This window comes from Myodes glareolus, chromosome 3 (assembly GCF_982192425.1).
Source record: "Myodes glareolus chromosome 3, mMyoGla1.1, whole genome shotgun sequence".
Lineage (NCBI taxonomy): Eukaryota > Metazoa > Chordata > Mammalia > Rodentia > Cricetidae > Myodes > Myodes glareolus.
The window spans coordinates 38,667,983-38,684,391 of record NC_142028.1 but is presented as its reverse complement, the minus strand read 5'-3'; the positions used below and the strand labels follow the sequence as shown (position 1 = coordinate 38,684,391).

The window sequence follows — 16,409 nt, the reverse complement described above, 5'->3', positions numbered from 1 at the left end:
TGAGGAATACCAATGGTATCGCCAGTGTGAAAACATTCAACTCTTGCCATAATGAGGAAGCTCCCAGCTCCCCCCCCACCACATACACATTGTCAGAAGCCCCAAACCATAAATGGTTTCCCAGCAATAAAGTCACTGTTGTAAACCAGCCATACGTGTGACTGCATGAGAAAGCTTGTGTGTCTGGGATGCACAGTGGCTGAGGGGTCAACGAGGGCAGGCTGGCTTTGAAATGCCAAACAAAGGCAGGGAAAACTGGGAATTGAAGGCATTTTGCACACAATAACAAATTTTATGACAAATGCAATATAAAGATTTATAGCCTTTATTCAAATACAACACACTATTTCAAGGAAATTACAAATTGTGCATTCAATGATAAAACCCATTTGTGCTTTTTTTGTTTGTTTGTTTAACAGCTGGGAGTAAAAGTGTTAGAGATCTGCTGACCCCAGTGGCTAGCGGTAACATTTTTTAAGTGAAGTGTCACTTCAGAAGAATACACACATGCTTCAGACTTCCTACGACTTACCTTAAATTACAATACCAACTTACCTGACTTTTTAAAAATTATAAAAGTAACTTTGTGACTTTACAACATAATCCTATGCTATGAAAACACAAGTGTGTCTAACAGACAACTTAGGTGCTGACCACTAACTGCTGGCGGCCTGGCAACAGGCACTTAGACAAAGAGATTATGGTAAAAGCATGTACATTCTTACTAGCTTATTACTGTCATGAGGATGAAAAAAAGGTTTTTTTTTGGCAAAAAGTGAAAATGACTTAGAAACATCCTGAAATAGAGAAGTCAAACCGAGGCAAACACTCCTGCTGAGGAATGTGTCTGCCGTGCAAAGCTAGGGATTGTGTTTTTAGGGGAGAAATGTCTTAAAAGAAGGAAGCAACTGACCAAGAAGGGTCAAGGATCATTTTATAACTTTTCTTTTTGTTTTCTTTTCTAGAAAGGCAAAGAAGAATGAAATAATAAATTAACTATTACAATTAGAATTAAACATCATCACTGGGCATTGCTAAACATAGCAATAAAAAATATATTCTGGTCACTGTATGGAAAAGCTGGCGAAAGCCCATACTAATTCCTATTCCGCTTGTTTCTTGGCTCTGTCTCGGCACTTTCGGTGGCTCTAGTGCGGTGATTCTGTTGTGGGTTGATTTCTCTGTTCTGATCATTTCTGAAAACAAGGAAAAAAAAAGAAGCGACATATTAGAAAGCAGTGGTCACTGTTCTATGGGAACCCTGTACTAAGTCCTCTCACATGCATGACTGTACTAACACCTACAACTGCCCCCTCTTCTAGAGACATAGTTATAGTTCGTATTATTACTGTAATTATCATTCCCACTTTACAAGAACAATGAATTTGCAAAGACCAAAGAAAGAGTCCTTCCCTTGAGTCAAAATCCAGTAGCTTTAAAAAGCTATGTGTAGTGATAAACCTTTAATCCCAGCACTTGGGAGGCAGAAGAAGGAAAATCTGGTTTTGAGGAAGCCTGGTCTACATTCTGAGTTCCAGGCCATCCTGGAAGTAGGCACAAATACTATATCCAGACCAGGACTCAAAAGCAAACAGAGCTGGGGAGATGGCTCAGTCACTAAAATTTTGTTTTCAGTTCTATCTTTAGAATCCTGTGGTGATTTGAAAAAGAATGGCCCCTAAAGGCTCATATATTTGAATGGCAAGTCATCGGGTAGTGGCACTACTTGAGAATGATTAGGAAGTGTCACCTTGTTGGAGTAGGTGTGGCCTTGGTGGGAAGTGTGTCCTTCCCACCAAGTCCTAATTAAATGTGTTCTTTTATAAGAGTAGCCATGGCCACAGCATCTCTTCACAGCAACAGAAACCCTAACTAAGACAACCATCATTAAAAAGCCAAGCACACTGAGTGGCCTGAGTTTGTAACCTCAGTACTGGGAATGAAGACACATGATTAGAGCCCTGGGCTGAGGCTGTCAGCTGGCCTAACTTACCTAGTGAGCTCCTGACCATAAGGAGTCTTATCTATCGCTGTCTCCCTCCCTCTCTCTCTCTATTTCTCTCACACACACCCCAAACAAAACTCCAAGATAAAACAAGTCCCTCACACAAATTCCCTGACTTTGGGCAGAGCATTAAATAACAAAAGAGAAAGAGAGCTGCTGTGTAATCAACTAAACTTCTCAGGAATCCTTCCTTTTTTTTCTTGATGTTGGTGAATCAAGCCCAAGGTCTTGAATGTGGGATTCCCCTCTGTATGCTGTGATTACCATTAATTAATAAAGAAACTGCTTTGGGCCTATAGCAGAGTTATAGGAGAACAGAGCTAGGTGGGGAAAACTAAACTGAATGCTGGGAGAAAGAAGGCAGAGTCAGGGAGATGCCATGGAGCCGCCAGAGGGGAAAGACACAAGCTACCAGCTGGAACCTTGCTGGTAGGCCACAGCCTTGTGGTAAAATATAAAATAATAGAAATGGGTTAGCCAAAGATATAAGAGCTAGCTAACAATATGCTTAAGTGATTGGCCAAACAGTGATTTAATTAATACTGTTTCTGAATGATTATTTCATGGCTAGGCAGCCAAGAATGAACAGTGGCCTCATACAACACTCAAACATTCTAAATACAAATTTTCACCATGAATTCTTTGTTTTTTTTTTAATTCAAGTACTTTACCTTGTCAAATTTTAATAACAATGTGAGATGTGTTTTTTTTTTTTTTGAGATACTGTTTTATTGTGTAGCTCTGGCTAACCTGAAGCAAACAATGTATGCCAGAATAGCATGAACTCTTAAGTACAAGGTAGCAGTGTGGGAAGAACGCACAAGTCTACAAGCACTTGCAAGCCTCATTCCTCCACTGCCAGAAACAGGAGCACCTATAGAGATAGTCACTGAGGCAGGCAGAAAGCACATCTGCCTCCTGACATGTATCACTTCTGTAAAGAGTAGGAATACACTGGTCCCTGGGACTCAGACAAACATCTGAGTCTCTTACGGAAAAACAAGAGCTGAAGATCTCACAGGTGCTTTGGCCAACACAGCCAGAACAACCAATATAAATCAACTAGGTCAACTCCGGAATCTCCTGGCTCAATTCCCCAAATTAATGGTCACACAGAAGTAAGCTCTTTTCTAGGCACAAACACTATTTACCTCAGTCCCTGAAATCGTTCACAGTATGTTCAGTCTTAGGCTAAAATGGAAGACACAAAAGAAGCAAGAAAGAGACTCCACTGTCATGCACTAAGCAGCTGATGCAGAGGCAGCCCACATACTGGATCCACCAGAACATGGAACTTCAAAATAATTAAAACCAATACATGAAGGTCTCTAATAAAAAAGGTAGGAAACATTAAGAGAATTTCAGCAGACATAGACACAATATAAACAAATCAAATGGAAACACCAGGAAACCTCTAAGGTATCAGAGAGGAAGTATTTCTTCAAAGGACTATTAAGTGTAAGGAACAGAACTAATAAATGCCTCAGATGTGTCGACGGGGGCTGGAGAGAAGGCTCAGCGGTTGAAAGAGCTTGCTCCAGAGCACGGACAGTAGCTCTAACCTCCTTTAACTCCAGCTCCGGGGATGCAATGCTCTCTTCACTTGCTCATACTCACACACACACACACACACACACACACACACACACACACACACACACATAAATAAGAATCTTTTTTTAAAAAATTCAAATTGAAATAAAAAGAAAAAAGTGTATGTGAACGCTCGTGCATGCAAGAATGGGCACACATATATGTATGACTAGAATTCCTGTAGAAGAAACAATTGTGGAAAATGAATTACACAGCTGTGAGTATTCTAAAAATAATGAAAGATATTAAACAAAGACGAAAAGTGGTCAGCCTGCCCCCATTAAAAACTAACAAACAGAAAACACGTAGATAAATATTCAAAGTACTGCAACTCTTTGGAGGCAAGCAGAGAAAAGGGAACATTCTGTAGAGGGATGAGTAAGGTTTGCAGCAGGCTTCTCCTAAGAAACCAGACAGGCCTCACAGTCATGCAACGATAACTTTAAAGTGCCAGAAGGAAAACTGTCAACTCAAAATCCACCCCCCAGCAAAACATCTTTCAAAGGTGAAAGCTAAGAAAAGACATCTCAGACAAAAGCTAAGAGGACTGATGGCTAATACATTTAAGAAACATCATAAGAAACATTAAAAGGAAGCTTTTTACATCAGACAAGCATGATCACCAGCTGTAAATCTGGACGTATTTAACTTGCATAGGAGTAAATATGACAACAGGACCATGAATAGGAAGAATGAATTGGAAACACTGTTGTTAGGTTTTCATATACCAAGGGACATATGTGAAGGCTCATTGTAATAAATATGTATGTCACAAACCCCAGGACAACCACTATTTAAAAACAAAGGTAAAACTAGTAAGCTAACCCTGGACATAAAATTAAATCACATGCCATTGCCTATTGATTTAAAATGGGTTCAGACAGAAGGAAAGGAAAAGGCATTAGGCAAACAGAACATGGCTAAAATAGTCATGCATAATCATTACTGGATGGGACAAAGATTAGGTGTATATATAGAGAAAGAAGGCAGAGTCAGTGAGAAGCCATGTTGTCCCAATGAGGAGGAAACTTTACCTGGTAAGCCATAGCCATGTGGCAATATACAGATTAATGGAGACGGGTTAATTTAGGATATAAGAGTTAGTTAAAAATATGCTTAAGCTATTGGCCAAATAGTATTGCAAATAACATAGTTTCCATGTGGTTATTTCAGTTCTGGGTGGCCAGGAACAAACGAGCAGCCTTCAACAACATAGGTGGTAGGGTGCTTGACCAGATGCGGTCCAGCACTGCATTGACCAATCACATGGGGCAGGCCTGTAATCCTAGCATGTACGAAGCGGAAGCAGGAAGTGAGTTCAAGATCATGTTTGACCACAAGGCACATTGAAGACCAACCTGGAAGACACAATAAAAAGTATCTGCCAACAATTACATTAAATGTAACTGGTTGAACTACCTAAATTAAAGACAGACTACTATTATATCAACAAAAAGTGAAAAAAAAATCGTATGCTATAGGTTTATAAAAAGCAACCTAAACATGTCAAAAACTGGGAAGGGCCTAAGATAACTAAGGGCAAACTACTAAGTTAGCCTGGCAACTTCACAAAAACCAGAGAGTGGATTAGGCTTCTGCAGAAAGTGCAGTTTGTGTTTTATAGCATGGACAGAGTCAGAAGACAGGCATCTGAGCTGCTTAAGACCTGGTTCCCACAGGGTGACACAGAGAGGCCAGATGACACCAGTATGGGCAAGCAGCTCATGTCAGAAAATTCTTTTTAATGCTCAATATTTTGTCTCCTGTTTCTTGGCAGGCAGTCTTCCAATGCTACTTACCATCCAAACACCCTCAATACAAAGATAAAGCATGTTCACCAAGAGCAGTCACTGCCTGACTTTTCAGAACAAATAGAAAAGCAAGACTCTTAAACACATGTCGTGGGAGAATTGTCTGTGTTCTGTCAATCATGTTTTAAATAAATGCTGATTGGCAGGGCAGGAGGTGTAGGCGGGGAAACCAGACAGGAAGTGGAAATGATGCAAGGAGAGCAGGAGAATTCTGGGGAGGAGGAAGTTGATAGACCACCGAAGCAGCAGGATGTAAGCTGCCCCACTGAAAAAGGTACTGAGCCACATGGCTAAAATAGATTAAAAAAAAAAAATGGGTTAATCAAGATGTGAGAGTTAGCCAGTAAGAGGTTAGACCTAATGGGCTAATCAGCTTTATAACTTATGGAGTCCTTTGTGTGATTTTTCTCTGGGACTAAACAGTTGGGGGGGCCAGGCAGGACAGAAAAACCCCCAACAAACAGGCCCCCTCATGTTACATAATGGCGCCCACATGGATAACTGCATCCACAGAAAGCCTGAGAAAGCTTGGCAAAGACTAGAGTAAAGCATTTCAGTTTTCAGCTGAAGCAGGAAAAAAGCTACACTGTTTTAAAATGCCGGTTTTCTGGGCCGTCCTGCCAGGGAAAACTCTGACTCTTTCAAGCAGCAGTCCGGACTATGGAAACACTGTTGCAGCTTGCTTCCTGGCAAGGAGCTTGAAACGCCTTAAGAGCTTTTGAGTGTTGTCTTCTCCATATTCCTTAGCAAATTAAAGACCCATGAGGTCAGAAAAAGAGAGATATACAGTAAGGAGAGATTCAAAGAGTAAGAAAACCTCTAAATGGTTTACAGTGTGTTAAAAATGTATGCAGGCTTGAAAAAAAAAGGTTTAAAGCCTTAAAATAAAAAAGAAAGGGAGTAGTTGGGTGTGGTGGTACACACCTTTAATCCCAGCACTGGGGAGACGGATCTCTGGGAGTTCAAAGATAGCCTGGTCTACAGAGTTATTCCAGGACAAAGATATGCAGAGAACCTGTCTCAAAAAGCACAATGAGGTGAATTTGCGATAGTAAACCCAAGTATGAGGCCAGAATCCCAGACTCAGCAAGCAGAACAATTCTATAAACCATTAGTGGCTACCTCAGAAAGCCACATGGAATCTTGGCAGTGACTCACGACACTTGTAAATACCATCCACCAGAGGCAACACAGCATCAGTCACTTCAGCTAAAATCAAAGAAAACAACTGGATGGTTCTTACTGTAGGAACAGCAGGGTATGCAGACACCACCATTCACATTCCTCTAGAAAGCCCTCCCTGAGTAACAAAAGGCAGCTTCAGTCTGGAGAGCTCTCCACGATTGTCTGAGGGCCTCATAATCTACCAGTGGTGTTTCTTTGAATTCTTAAAAATTGATCATGATCATTCTTCACTAGTGTGTTAGTCATGTTTCTGAGAGAAAGGAAAATTAATACCTGGTTTCCATACAAGCAGCATAGTCTAGGGCACACCCCACAATAGTTCTCCCAAAAAGGAAGTAGTCCTCATGACTGCTGGCTTCCTAGAAATGGCATCAGCATCAGTGGGGTCCGCAAATTGACTACGCTTCCCCTGAGACTGTCTGGTTAGGAAGTAAACATCAAGATAGCTTCTCACTCAGCTCAAATAACTGAATCCACTCCTGGTTTTTGAAGAACCAGCCATTACAACACATTTCATGTGTACATGCCACCAGCAGGGTGGGACAACTGAGAAACAATGTGAGAGTGGAGAAACCAAGGACATCTGGAGGTAATAACATGTCTCTGTGTGAGAAAGGGCAGGATCTGCTGAACAGTTCAGAAGAAGGCTCTGATAAATGAAGAACAAATTATGTTTCAAGTCACCTGACAGGAGAGCAGGCAGGAAAACCTAAGGCACTCGCAACCATCAGGAGAATATCACAAGGGCATTTTTTTTCAGAGTGAAGAGCCTTCCACAGATTGCTCTGAACATCAGAGTCCATCTGTATATTTCTGTCTACAACTTCCTTAGCCTACAAGTTCCTGTGTTTAGATACCAATGTTATTAGTACTCCTTCTCCTCTACAAAACCAGTGTGTCCTTTCGCATTAGTTAGAATGTCAGCTGTTTAAATGATTTCCCACATTAATCTAGTCTTTTTACCCAGAACGGTCAGATGCAGGAGGGATAAGGACATTCCTATAAAACTTAGAAAGACTCTTTATACTCCCCATTTTTGCCAGGGTGGGTCAAGGTGGGGCTTCTTAGCCAGTAATGTACTCAACCAAACAGTTTAGACTTTTCTGATTTAGAAAAAGTGTTAGCAAATTTTCTACAATGGTCCAAATTATTTTGGACTTTGACAACTCTGCTGCAACTACTTGACTTTTCTGTAACACGAAACAACAACAACAAAACCAATAAGAACTGTGGGAGGTGATGTATGCTGTGAACATGTTTTATTGCTATTGGTTAATAAAGAAGCTTCTTTCAGCCAATGGCTGTTGTATGAAGGAGCGGGCTGCGTCCTGCTACCCGACTGGCTTACATCCGGGCTGGCGGGCTGCTTGTCGTCCCCCAGCTAACTTAGGCCTGAAATAACCACACGGAAATTGTATTAATTAAATCACTGCCTGGCCCATTATTTCTAGCCTCTTATTGGCTAATTCTCACATCTTGATTCAACCCATTTCTAATAATCTGTATGTCACCACGAGGTCATGGCTTACCGGGAAAGACTCAGCATGTCTGACTCTGGCAACTCCATGGCGGCTCTCCCTGCCCGGCTTCTTTCTCCCAGCATTCAGTTCTCTTTTCACTGCCTACCTAAGTTTCTGCCCTATCAAAAGGCCAAGGCAGTCTCTAATGGCTTAACAGAATATAACCACGCTGAAAGAGATATGTATAGAGGGTAGGCAGAGTCAGAGAGAAGCCATGTAGCCACCTGCAGGAGACAGACACCTAGACTGGAGCCCAATGGAACCTTGCCCGTAAGCCACAGCCACATGGCAATACACAGATTAATAGAAAGGAGTTTATTTAAATATGAGTTAGCCACAAATACATTTAAGCTACTGGCCAAACAGTATTGTAATTAATACACATTTCTGTGTGATTATTTCAGGAATCTGGATGGCCGGGAAACGAACAAGCAGCCTTCACTCACTGGGTAAAGGAATGTATGGCTATGTTCTAATAAAACTTTATTAACAAAAACCAGATAGAGGACCATATTTGGCTCATGGTTTGTCAATCTTGGTCTAGGGTTACAATAGCCCCCCCCCCAATAAAGTTTAACCCTGGCCAAACATGCACACAGAGGTTATATCAATATAGCCAATCCAGGGATGCTGTTTGGAAAGGGAGGGAGAGAGAGAAAGAGAGAGTGAGACAGAATTGTACACAAGGATGATTCACAGGAGTAGGTTCTCTATTTTTACCATATAAGCTTGGGGAATCAAACTCAGGTCACTGAGCTCAGCTGCAAGCATTTTCTCCCACTGAGTCATTTTACTGGTCCTAGAATCCTGAGTTTTTGAACCGCATAACCTCAATACCATTTTTAAAATCATTAACCACAAAAAGGCCAAAAAAGAGAAGATACCTTTCTGGGGACAGTAGCATTCAATGATCGATTCTCTTGATGCCTTGATCCTGGACTTCAGCCTCTAGAGCTGTGGGAAAAAGCCACCTGCTACATGATGCAGTTGTCCCCCGTGGATGCTGAAGACTTTGCCACTCTCTACTAGGGTAGTCCCATTTTGCAGTAGGTTATCAGAGAGTCACAAACCAGAGAGCTCGGTAGAACCCGCATGTCAAATGGAAATGGCACACAAAAGAGCACAGCCAGCCTCTGGCCTAAGAGTCATCGCAGCTTTACACCAGCCATAGCAGCCATACTACCAAGGAGCATTCTATCCTTTCTCTGTTACCTTACACATTCATCAAAAGTAATACAACAACAAAAAATAAACCCTAGCCATTACATTTATTTAAAAAAAAGTTTCAAATTACCTGATTTAAAGCACTATCAAATAGCAATTACAAAGTGTTAAAAAGACTTCTATATGATCAATAAACACAAGAGTGATTCCAGAAACAAATATATACACACCTATGAAATAGACATGGGCCATCTCTTTAATACCTAATGCTACAGCAATGGGAAAGCCTTATGCAAAAAAGAACCACTGAAACAGTCATCATCACACCTTATGACACTTAATAAGTTCCAAACCTTAATGTAAAACCTAATACTTCTAAGCCATAAAAAAACCCTAATACTTCGAAGCCATAAAAAAAATAGTGACTTTGAATTAGGAAAAGGTTTCCTGGGTTGGATGAAAATAATTAAAACAGACATAATACATTTCATCAAAATTAAAAGCTGTACTTTGAGAAATAGTACCAAGAAAATGAAAAGGCCAATAAATACAGAAAAGATGAGAACGAGAGCCAGGAAGGTCTGCGTCTTAGTGTATCTCAACAGTTCCTGACATAGCACTTTAAAAGAGCAGAGATGGGCAAGTGCCTGGAGAACACGAGGAACTCACAGAGCCAGAGAATTCCCAAGTTCTTTTGTTTTAGGAAACTATTCTCTGAGGAAGGCAGGAAGCCACTGGTGAATGGTGTACCATTGGCATGCAATTCTGCAGGTCCACTGTAACCTGCATGGCCCTCTATCCACAAAGGGCTGTGATGAAAATGAGTCTGTGTCCATGGCAACGGTTTTTGGATTTGTTTTGGTGGGGTGGGGGGATAAAATTTTACTCCGTGTTGTCTATGGTAGTTTTCCATTCCATTTTTAGCTTCATGTACTCTGGGACTCTTGTTACATGCATACATGTTCTCAATCATTTTGTCTTCTTGATAGTTTGAACTTTTCGAGCATCATAAATGTCTTTGGTTCTATTACACTTTTTACCTTCAAGTCTATCTTGTCAACATTATCATTATGTTAGCCTCGTTCAGGATGTCTATGGCATATCTTTTTTCTCTTCTTTTGATTTCAATATATTGGTGTCTTGGAATCAAAAATTTGTTCTTTGTAGACAAAGCACAGGGGCACAATACATTTTTTTTCAATCCATCCAGCAGAGTCTATATTCTGATTGGGTTGTATAACCCAATCTTATAATCATTCATAAAGCAGAATTTGTATGTCCCTTTTCTTTATTTTCATTTCTTTATCTTCTTTGGTGTTATCCAAATACCTTGTATTGTAGCATTTTCATCCACTTTGAATTTGTTCTACTTATCTTAAAACATCATCATCATCATCATCATCATCATCATCATCATCATTTTAAACACAAGGTCTCAGTAGCCCAGGCTGGCCTCAAACTTGATACAAAGCTGAGGATGACCTTGAACTTCTGATCTTCCTGCTTAGTATAAAACACTGCTAATGAGGCAAGGAAAATGAATTCTGAATGGCCTCTGGACTTAGCAATATGGAGGCCGTCAAAGAAGGCTGGAAATGGAAGATAAAGAAACAAATTGCAAGATGACATCACTAAGGAAGAGGGAAGAAGGATCACCTGTGGCTATAGAGGCTGCCACTGCACATTAAAGACAAAACAATAAAGACCCAACTAAAAGGGGAAAGGCTGCCTGTGTAAGATAAAGGACAGAAGAAGGTGGCTCCAAACAATGGGGTAGGAATGAGGCTGAAGGAGAAATTCACCTTAGACATGAGGAAGGATATTTCTTTATGTAGTCAATCTGTGTTTAGCAAATTATCACAATGTCCAAAAAATACCATAGACACAGAAATGAGATCTACAAGTAACTAGTTATTGCACCATGACTCCAGTTCCACAGTGAAACTACACAGTCAAGAAACACAGCAGAAGTCTTTGCTTTACACCTGGATTACTAATCTCTTCCATTGTCAGAAAGCATAAATGTCTTGCATAGAAGCAGCTACACAGAGTACTCATTTCTCAGGCCCAAGCTCACACATTGCTGAGTATGAGAACTCACCTGTGAGATGCTTCCCAAGCTTCCTCTTCTTCCAGAAGGTCTCTTATGATGTCTGAACTGGAACTAAAAGGACATGGATCAGCAATGCTACACTGTGAGGTCTATCCTGACGCAAACATGAGCACTGGGGAGCTAGGGTCAGTGCGGGAGGACAAAGAGGCACAAAGGAATACAGAGGATAGGCATATTCAGCGTCCACACTGTAAGATGGTTTTGTGGTCACATAACTATGTGGAACCTAATCAAATTGGGTCCCATAAATATTTACAATTTATTATATATCAACTAAATTTCAAAAAAGCTATAAAAACTTTAATGAGTCAGCAGTGATTAAAAACAACAAAGAAAGCTTAAATAAACTCTCAACATAAACCTGAGTCTACATAGATCAATGACATGATGCTTTTTACTCTTTTATGTCAATCAAAGATCAAATTACAATTTAGTTAGTTCTCAGCTCTACCAAAAAGGAAAAGAGAAAGAGATTGGGTTTTAAAAACTAAATTCTGGTGATGAGATCTACACGCAGTAGCTAAGTGGCTTTTAGTCTCTTGGTAACCAACATAAAGTAAAGCATAATGCATCTGAGCAGTGCTAATAATGGAAATGTGTTATAAAAATGTGATCTAGCTTAAAATGCTACACTCTCTAGTGGTGCATGGAAAACAAGGTCACAGAGAGCAAAAATTATTCCTTTAAAAGAAAAAAACTGAAGGTTTTAGCATCTTGTTCTTATAACCAATAAAAATTATTTTAGAAAGGCTGTGTGTCCACCAATATCAAACACGCTTCTCTAGACATTCTACATGGAATGTCAGGGGAACCAGATGGCACTCAAAAACAAATGTCACCTAGCAGAAAGAGGAGAAAGCTAAGGTGAGAAACAACTGGGTTGAAAATACTAAATGTGAATAATATCTCTAATGATACACTAATAAATAACAAAAGCTTTAAATTATGAAGATTTAAAGTGTCAATGAAGTACTTTCAACCATTTCTGACAAACCACATTGAAGCAGTATTTGCCCATGATGCCTAGGCAAAAGAGGCCACAGAAAGCATCATACAGAGCTTTGCACCAAATGTTTCACTCAGTGTATTTTTCCAAGTCCTCTAGATTCTCAAGGAGCCTCATGCAGGATCTAGGTGGAGAGGCTCTCCAGTCACACTACATGTGTAACCCCATCTAGTACATTCCCTGAGATTCTGAGAACAAGGAGCTCACTGGTAATAATAATTTCTGGTATCTGTGGCTTGAAAAATATCCATAATAATAAGGAACAGATGTGAATTCAATAATACTTTAGTTGTGTTTATTTGTAGAACAGTACACACACAATGATTTTTTTAAATGGCAGGACACTATGTTATCCACGTCCACAGTCAATTCACTTATCTACGTATGCACTGCAATTATTCCTTTAGGTCCCTGTATTGGGAACCATGATCCAGCCTGCCACAGTACCCATGTATGCACTGCTGTTTTCCACTGAGAAATGGCCCTTCAGTAACACTTCATCAGTCAATTTCACCCAACACTTGTTTGTAACAAACCTTTCCTATTAAACAGCTACTGAAATGGAGCTTTTATTAGAAGAAGAAGAAAGCCCTGCAGGTCAGTTAGTTGATTTCACTAACTTTATTACTCTCTGGGAGGCAGACCCACACAGCCTCTCACTGGGGAAGGCTCATGGCCATTGCCACTGCCATTTCCAAAGAAGCAGTTTTAAACCTTTTAAACTGGTCACAAAATCTCAACTCTGGCTCCTCCTTATTTTGCAGTAATTGTTCTAATTGCAGAAGAAACCTGAAGTTATTTACTCTTTCATGGTCCCTGACAACGTGTCTAGCAGTATTTCTGGGAGATACCTGACTATATTTCTGGCCAGTGTCACATGGTCAGTAGAAAGAATAAAGTCTGCTTCTTGTCCAATACCCTCATCCACCACCAAAAACACTTTAAATGACTTAAAAAAAAAAAAGATAACGGTCAGGCATGGTGGCACACACCTTTAATTCCAGCAATATCAAGTCAGAGGCAGGTGGATCTCTCTGAGTTGGAGGCTAGCCTGGTCTACAAAACAAGTCCAGTTTCAGTCTTGTCCAGAAGCTGGTAGTCTGTGATCAGTTTTCCTAGGTGCTTCCAAATCACCCAGCACAGTCACAGTTTGATATAGGGAACATGTGCAGCGCACAAGGCACACACTTGAAAGGCTTCTGCAAAAATGCCTCAGTGGAAACAGATAGCAGGCTCACAAAGCACACCAATTTGCTGTCTCCTGTCTTCGGTACTGATGCCCAACCATGCTGGCAATTCTCCAATGTCCTCAGTCTTCATTTCTTTCCACTACATCTTAGACCCTCATGAGAATGATCACAAAATCAAAACCTGACTGATACAAAAACTGAGGCAGTGCCACGTTCACTAGCTATGAAGTTCCAGGATCTTTGGTTACTGCTACTTCAATTTTTGTCAACACTGAATGTAACAGTGTTGACAGGAACACATGGCAATACCAGACAAAACTGTTCAAACCTGAAGTAATGCATTCACCGTGTCCTTCTCAAAAGCCAGCTGCCAGAAATTAAGCATTCAGTCTCATAATTAGGATTTTACAAAGGAAATCTATCACAAAAGTTAATGTTACTAAAATTATAACTCAAAAATTTCTTTTCTTTAGACAGAATCATTTAATATTTTTGAAATTTTAGTCATTTTTATATGCCTTGAAGATAAAAAAATTCTAAAATGCTGTTAAGACATCTTTAAAAAAAAAAACTTAGGACAAATTTAATTATTCACTCTGATATACCCAGGGTCAGACAAGTGCAATCCCACACAAACATAATTTTTCCATCTAGAGCAAGTAACGTCAGCATAAACCTCAGCATCTATACTAGCTAGGTTTGTAACATTAGGAAGTTGGATAAGCAGGAGGTCTGGCACATGAAAGCTACAGCATAACTATAGAAGAATATTGAGATTGTGTCCTCTGATGTGACCATCTGTCCAGCTATTGTGGACATTATTATATAAATTACATGTGAGAAAGTTCCACTGACAATTATATGAATCTTTTATATTCTGAATTCCCAACCTGGGTTCTGAAAGATTCTAGTAGGCTTAACTTTCCATCACTTAAACCTTATTTTCAGCTCACACTTAAGAATGATGAGCTAATGCATGTATTAGTGTACACATGCAGCTTGGAATAGCTGAGAATTCCATTCTTGCTCTTTGAACATTACTTTTAAAGAAAAAGCTACTTGCATATTCCTTTTCTAGCATACAATTTCATCTAACAGTAAAGATTTTACTGCCAAACTGACAAGATGTCAAATTCTCCTGTGAAGCTGGGGGGTAGAGGGCATGCACAGATTTCAGTGTCAGCATTGCAAAATTGAACTCCTGATCCTGTCATTGAATGTTCAACCTTAGGCGAGGTCTAGAACCTTTCTAAACCTCCAAGCCCGTATCTCTAGTCAGGACATGTATTTTCCAGGGATATATTTAAGATGAATCAATACAGCACACTAAATGTTAAGTACAGAGGTTGGCACATAGTAAATGTTCAATCAATATTGCCTCCACTTTCATAAAACAGATTTGAATCTGGATTTTCTAAATAACTGCCACAGCACTGCTTCAATTTGCCCCAGGAAACCTGATCACTGTATGCACCACTTTAATCTTTGATTCCCACTGTTTCTATGACACCAGGTACAAAATCATCAGAGCCTGTTATTTATCCAGCTTGGCATGTACTCAAGGAAGCACAGTAGGAAAAACACAAACATTTGCTATAAAAATCCTGTGGATTAAAGATTACTTACAAGTGGAATTTCCTAATAGCTAATACTCACCTGCTTCCACGTGTCTTCACTGTGGCAATAATTTGAATGTGGTTGAGGACATGCAACATTAAAATGAAAACAACCTCCTTTAGCACAAATCACCAGAGTGTTGATTAAAAGGGTATAACAGCCGTCAGACAATGATCCTTCAGTAAACGCTGCCTGCTAGCATGAAACCTTCCACAAAGCATGATTTCTAGTAATCTAGTAATTTCTGCTCTGTAGGGTGAGTCAATAGCTTATATGCTAAATACTTTAGTAGCAGGTTAACAGTAACATAATAAAATAGTCAACATTCATAGATTCTAACAAAAATCACTCAATGATGACAGAGGTTACCATTTTTCTGAGTAACTACTCTTACCAACCACTTTGATAATTACCTTACACACACTAACTTTAATTCAGATTTTTCTAGGTCTCTTACCATTTGCAAAATGGACACAGGCTCAGAAAGATTAAAGCAGGAAAAAACAAACAAACAGAAATACCAAGATCATCTTCTTTCCGTCAACGCTGCTGCTTCAGCCAGTGGAAGCAGAAACTTAAACACTATTCATCTGCAAGAGTTAACAATACCTCCCCTATATTCCTATCAGTAAGGTTTTACCAGACAGTCAACTGCAAGCTTTATGGCTAAAGAAAGTATGAGCTCCAGAAGATCTAGAAAACTAAAATGACAGGTAAGAATGTATTTATTCAATCAGCAATGAAGCTCATATTTAGTTTACAAAGTAGTCCCAATACACGACCAAGTAACCTAGGAAGGCTGGCAAAGGAAAATCAAATTTCATCTAATCAACGAGTGAAAGAAACTCAACCACCTTCTATATGCACAGTCAACGGCTGAGATAACTCCAACAATGGAACAAAGACAACTGACTGCCAGGTACATGGATTTCATGGAAGCAAAGGGAAGTCACAGACTTGATGTGACTGCATCTTGTACAAAGATTTCCTCCAAACTAAAAGAGACTCTAGCTTAGTTATCACCCAGTGATAACTTTTTAAAGCACAAATAATACTAGAAAATTATTCCACATTTTTATTTTTATTTTCTTGCAATTTTCAAACAGCAAAATTCACTAGGTAAATAACTGAACCATTTAGCTTCCAAGAGTACTCTAAAGTTATACATATTGTACCCTCAAAACTGCTATAGCAAAACATCAAAC

General features: G+C 39.7%; 1 protein-coding gene across 5 annotated transcripts in view; it reads right to left on the bottom strand.

The window, feature by feature from the left end:
- Positions 1 to 309: 309 nt before the first annotated feature.
- The window catches only part of Rad18 (RAD18 E3 ubiquitin protein ligase), an 85,800-nt gene continuing 69,700 nt past the window's right edge, over positions 310 to 16,409 (bottom strand). For 3 of the 5 annotated variants that reach the window (XM_048438542.3, XM_048438543.3, XM_087904447.1), the window contains 2 exons: positions 11,380 to 11,442; positions 310 to 1,196 (listed from right to left, as the gene is read on the bottom strand). In XM_048438542.3, the coding sequence (XP_048294499.3) occupies positions 1,097 to 1,196; positions 11,380 to 11,442 (163 nt within the window). In that variant the 3' untranslated portion in view covers positions 310 to 1,096. The remainder of the gene's footprint in view (positions 1,197 to 11,379; positions 11,443 to 16,409) is intronic. The other 2 variants (XM_048438544.3, XM_048438546.3) reach the window with 1 other exon arrangement.